The following is a 5,014-nucleotide window of genomic DNA, read 5'->3' on the forward strand; positions in this document are numbered from 1 at the left end:
ATTATATATTATTTGATTGTAAAAACTGAGTAGAATAAACCAATTATTTACCTTTTAACCGTTTCAAGGTAGTGGTTTCTTTTGTATAATTTCTCATGATCATCTGTTCTGTAAAGTTTTTTAAAAACATGGATACGTTGTTGGCTTCCATCAATGATGTAAGGGGAAATTTCGAGAAGCAAGTTTTGATTAAATTTGATTCAAGATCTAAGCTCAACATTTGATAGAGAACCACTCCGAGGCTATAGAGGTCACATTTCAAGTTATATTTTCCTAGTATAACCTGCATATATAGTTAGTGTCAAACATGACACTTGGGTATACGTACCTCAGGAGAAACAAAAATAGGGCTTCCACACACTGTACCATTTAGACTCATGTCTGAATGTGGCATCTCTTTTGCAACTCCAAAATCCCCAATGACTGCCTTTACTGTCTTTTTTTGTAAATTAATTTTCTCTAAGAAAATATTGGCTGGTTTAATATCTCTGTGCGCAATACCAACATCTGTATGGAGGTAATTAAGGGCGGTAAGTAAATCTTTCATGATGGAATAAATAATTTCTTCTGGTAGGCATTCTTTTTTCTCAATTTGAGAATGCAGTTGTTTCATTAAATCTCCATTAATATAAAATGGTGTGACAATACCTAGTGAATTCTCAAGGGTATCCTTGTTATAAATTTCAAAGATATCTAGGGCAGGTACCAAATTTTCATGTCTCAATTTTAGCATGAGAATTGCTTCCTAATTTGTTGAAAGTTGAAAAAGGTTTAGATTCTTTTTTCATTGTGTAATGAGAATACTTGCCTTAATTTTCTTATTGAAGTCCTCTACTGAGCCGAGCAAGGGAATCAATTTGACCGCAACTGTTCCTTTGTGGGTCCCGTTAAAGGCGTATTCATTGCATAAATAAACTATGATCGTGTACGTATTCAAGAATATAAAAATCATTCAAAAGTTGGTGACAAGTTTCTTACCTTGTCCAAATCCTCCAGAACCTTTGTAGGATCAAATTATAATAGAAAGACAATCATTTTGAAAATATCATGTAAAAACAAAACCTACCAATAACATTTCTTGGCTCATATCTTCCGTTCCATCTTGAGACACGTTGCATACTTAATACTGAATTTTCTAACAATTCTGTGTCTCCATAAATTGCATTGTCTTCCGATTGTTCAGAATACTCGCTAAACTCGTCATTGGCACACAAAGTTAAACGCTGCGTGAGGCTGGATGTGCTTTGATCCGCTTCCTCGCTACTGCTGCTGGAAGGGACATGATGATCTGACTCCTGGACAACTTTTTTCTTGCTTTTTTCATCATGCTGATGGATGAAATTTTGATTTGAATAGGTTTATCAGTAAAACCTGAAATATCATCCAGGCTATTATATCGGAGATAAGACTCTCTGTGATTAGGATTTTCATATTCAAACAAAGCTCCCGATAAATCAAATTGCACACTTGATAGGGTTCCGACTTCATTTAATTTGTCTCGGATCAGTTCCATCAAATGTTGATCAGAGTTGATCGTGATTTTTCTTCCGAGTAATAACTTTTGATGCTCGTTATTGAGTGGGTTCAAGAAATTCAACACAATTCCACGAAACACGAAATTGGAGGGCAAAACATGGTTGTTGCTCATTTTTAGTTGTTAAACAATGACGAATGACAGGTTGGTTCACTTGAAAAAAACAACTTCCTGATCGATTAATGTTCAAGACTTGAATGTGTCCTTTGCTCATCGACCAACCCAGAGCTAAATTAAATTTAAAATTCGTTACGAAATTAAGAGTGACACACAGTGGTTTAACTCTAGCCAAAATTTGCACAGTCAAAGGTTGGAATATCGTTCAGCTTTAATTTTGAATAAAACCTTATCAGAAATTATTGGTAATTCTATTTACAAAATTATTACAAAATCTTTTTGTTTAGCATCTTTCTTTTTCTTTCTTTTGGCAGCCTTTTGGGCTTGCTTTTTGCTTTCTTTTTTTTCCTTACTTAATTTGATCATGTCCATAAGACTTAATTGTGACGAGGTTCGACTGCTCGAAGTGCTGCTGCTTGTTTCATCTGAATAGCTGTCTCCTTTCAACATATCATCATAAATGTAGTCATAGTCTTTGGCATTAGGATGTCTCAGGTTTTGAATAAGCATTTCATTTTGTGTTTGAATAAGCTTGATGCATGAGGTGATGGAGTAGCATGGACGCTTGTCTTTTGATGTTTCATTTCTGGAATTTCTCAAAATACACAAAATGTTATCATTGTGGTCAATAATTTGCTTCTCAGAATCATGGCTTGTCTGTTGATTTGAAAGCATGAAATGTACACAAGAATAATAGCCTCTCTTTGCGGCAAGTGACAGTGGCGTCTCTCCCACTTTGTTTCTATAGGTAACATCTCCTTGCAGCTCCTCAACAATTCTATCGCTCTCGTTTCCAATCTGTAATTCGGACTCACTTTCCGCTATTAAGTGATGCAATAGTGTGTCTCCGTTTGCATCTGGAGTGTTAATATAAAAATAATAGGATAGCTTTTCTAATTGAAGGAATTTGAAGAAGGCTTTCACACAGTCTGCCTTCTTCATTCTGTGCAAAATATTCACACCTTTATCCTGATCAAGTCTCATGAACTCATTCCTTATAGCATTTACATCGCCAGGATCAATGTCATTGACCTTGATTTTCATGCCTAATAACTCAATAAATATCTTGTTAATCACAACAAGAGTTTTCTTTTTTGAGAGTTTTCCATCGTTGATAATTTTCAGGCAATCACTAATGGCCATTGAAACGAAGGAATTGGCCATATCACTTCCTCCATACTTCTTTGTACATTCTATGAAATGACCTATTGCACTAACAAGCTCGACTCCACATTCTTTGCTTAAAAAGTTCTTAAAGTTGTTAAATACAAACGGTATTTGAATTGGTAAATGGTTAGTTGAGTTACATTGGTAAAATAGTGAAGGAGCCAACGAAAATATTGTTTCCATTAATTTCCTAGTTTTGAATATGTCTTTGATGAGAGCAGGTGAGAAGAATAGCTGGTGCAACACATTGTTGAGTTTTGAGTCACACATCAATATCTGATTGCAATTATCCAAAATGTAGTTAATAAATGTTAGAGGAAAGTTGTAACTAATGGCTATCAACAAGAATGACCTTCTGTAATTATCAGTAATATTAAATGAAGCTCCTCTATGTAAGAGCATGTCCATAACCTCCCGATCTTTGTTTCCGCTAGTTGATTTGTCACTAGTTGCGTATCTATACATTGCAAAGAAAAGTGGAGTACCTTTGTATTTTAACCTAAATTCAAGAGAAGGAATAGATTTGTGTATTTTTGGAGACTCATCTTCGTCTTCTGGTGATGGCACCTTCAAAGTTTCATCATTGGAGAAACTAGCATTACTACAAAGGTCTACATTTACGTGCGGTAAACTGAGCAAATATTGAACGCTTCTATAATAGCCATTCAAAATTGCGCTGTGTAGGAGAGACCACCCCCTTATGTTCACATGTGGAATATTTACAGAGTCGACAGATTTGATTCTCTCAAGAAATTCCAAATCCGTTTCGATGGGATTAAACAATAAATCATACCAGTCTACTACTTGAACATCTGGACATTCGTTTTGCAACTCTATGACAGCCAAATTATATGACAAGTATTCGGTGGCCTCATTCGATAAGACGGAGGGCAGAAAATGAGGGCTAACATCAATGTAGCAGCTATCACTTTCTTTTGAGTATTTTCTGTGAAGGTTAATCAATTTAGTTGTGAATATTGTCATCTCTTTGGATTCCTCAATTGAAAAGCATCCACACATGTAAATTCTCTTAATATTTTTACATTTTAAATATAAATTCTCAATTAATAAGAGTAAATCGTCCAACAAGTTTTTAGAAAGCAATGATTGGAACATTGTTCTTTGATTCGAAAGGTCCAAGCATGAAATACAGGACGTATTTTGAAAAATTGTCTCCAATCTTTTGGAATTGATGACTTTTTGAAGAAGTGGAAAATTCAACCAATCCACAATTAAATTATGTTGAAAACTTGATTTGATATTTGTAGAGAAAGAAAGCTCAATTTCTTGATCCTTTTGTCGGTTACTTGATCATCATGATAACCTAGACCCCGTTGCAAAACTCTCCTAAATACTTTACAAACATTTGATAGGGGAGAAAAACAATAGAGAAAAATTGGCTCACAAGCAACATAGGAGAATATTTTCGCTAATATTTCCGGAGGTAAATGCAAATGATAATCCCATCCCATCTCCTCATTCCAACAAGAGGTTGTCTGTTCTGTGCATTGAGTGGAATCATGACCATCATCATCACCATGATGAACAGTTGCATGAGCCTGAGGATTCTCTGACAGTTCTGTTGTTGTATTCGCGACAACAAGTTCCCAATTTCTACTCAACTCCTCTCGTTTCATCATGATACAAGATTCCTTCTTGTTGTCGTCTTGAGTTGATGACGTTGTCGTGTCTGAAGGAGTCGTCTCGTCATGAAGCTCTTGTCTCCGACAAGCTGAGGAGGAGGAGGAGTGCTTGTGAAGAGCACACATTTTTAATTGGTATGAATTTTAAAATAGTAATCTTTAAAATAGAAATGCTTTAATTTTGAACGCGTCCTGGCATGTACCCACCTCATGTCGTTGTTTTCGAAGATGATGGACCAACGTTTATAAAAAGCCCAGTAATGAAGAATGAACTTCAAGAGGAGGATTTCAATTCCAACAAAAATGTTTTGAAGAGAGTGTCAATTTGAATTTCATGCATGGTATTTGTTTGGCGCCTTTTTTGTACGACACCTCTTTAAACAGATTCAAACCGCAAAAAATGCAAAAAGCAGATCCCTTAACGAATGCTGCAGCCTCATCCGTGCCAAAACTTGGCAATGATAAAGTGGTTGACACCAGTTTCCGAACAACAACTTCGGTTGCAACCACAAAAAAGTATCATTTAAAGGTTTCAAAATTGGAACACCCCCCA

General features: G+C 35.6%; 3 protein-coding genes across 3 annotated transcripts; all 3 read right to left on the reverse strand.

Moving 5' to 3' along the window:
* Positions 1-43: 43 nt before the first annotated feature.
* Positions 44-1,648, reverse strand: FDP41_012625 (uncharacterized protein; the record flags this gene model as incomplete). Its single annotated transcript, XM_044703165.1, has 6 exons — positions 44-283; positions 329-745; positions 809-915; positions 979-999; positions 1,067-1,328; positions 1,484-1,648. 6 exons carry the CDS (start codon positions 1,646-1,648, stop codon positions 44-46), a joined length of 1,212 nt encoding a protein of 403 aa, XP_044566078.1.
* A 258-nt stretch (positions 1,649-1,906) lies between these two features.
* On the reverse strand, positions 1,907-3,934 carry FDP41_012626 (uncharacterized protein; the record flags this gene model as incomplete). The annotated part of the gene is made up of 1 exon (XM_044703166.1): positions 1,907-3,934. One exon carries the CDS (start codon positions 3,932-3,934, stop codon positions 1,907-1,909), a length of 2,028 nt encoding a protein of 675 aa, XP_044566079.1.
* Positions 3,935-4,050: 116 nt separating this feature from the next.
* On the reverse strand, positions 4,051-4,587 carry FDP41_012627 (uncharacterized protein; the record flags this gene model as incomplete). Its single annotated transcript, XM_044703167.1, has 1 exon — positions 4,051-4,587. The coding sequence occupies one exon, from the start codon at positions 4,585-4,587 to the stop codon at positions 4,051-4,053; it is 537 nt and encodes a 178-aa protein (XP_044566080.1).
* Positions 4,588-5,014: the final 427 nt, after the last annotated feature.

This window comes from Naegleria fowleri (assembly GCF_008403515.1).
Source record: "Naegleria fowleri strain ATCC 30894 chromosome Unknown tig15, whole genome shotgun sequence".
NCBI classification, from domain to species: Eukaryota; Heterolobosea; class Eutetramitea; order Acrasida; family Naegleriidae; genus Naegleria; species Naegleria fowleri.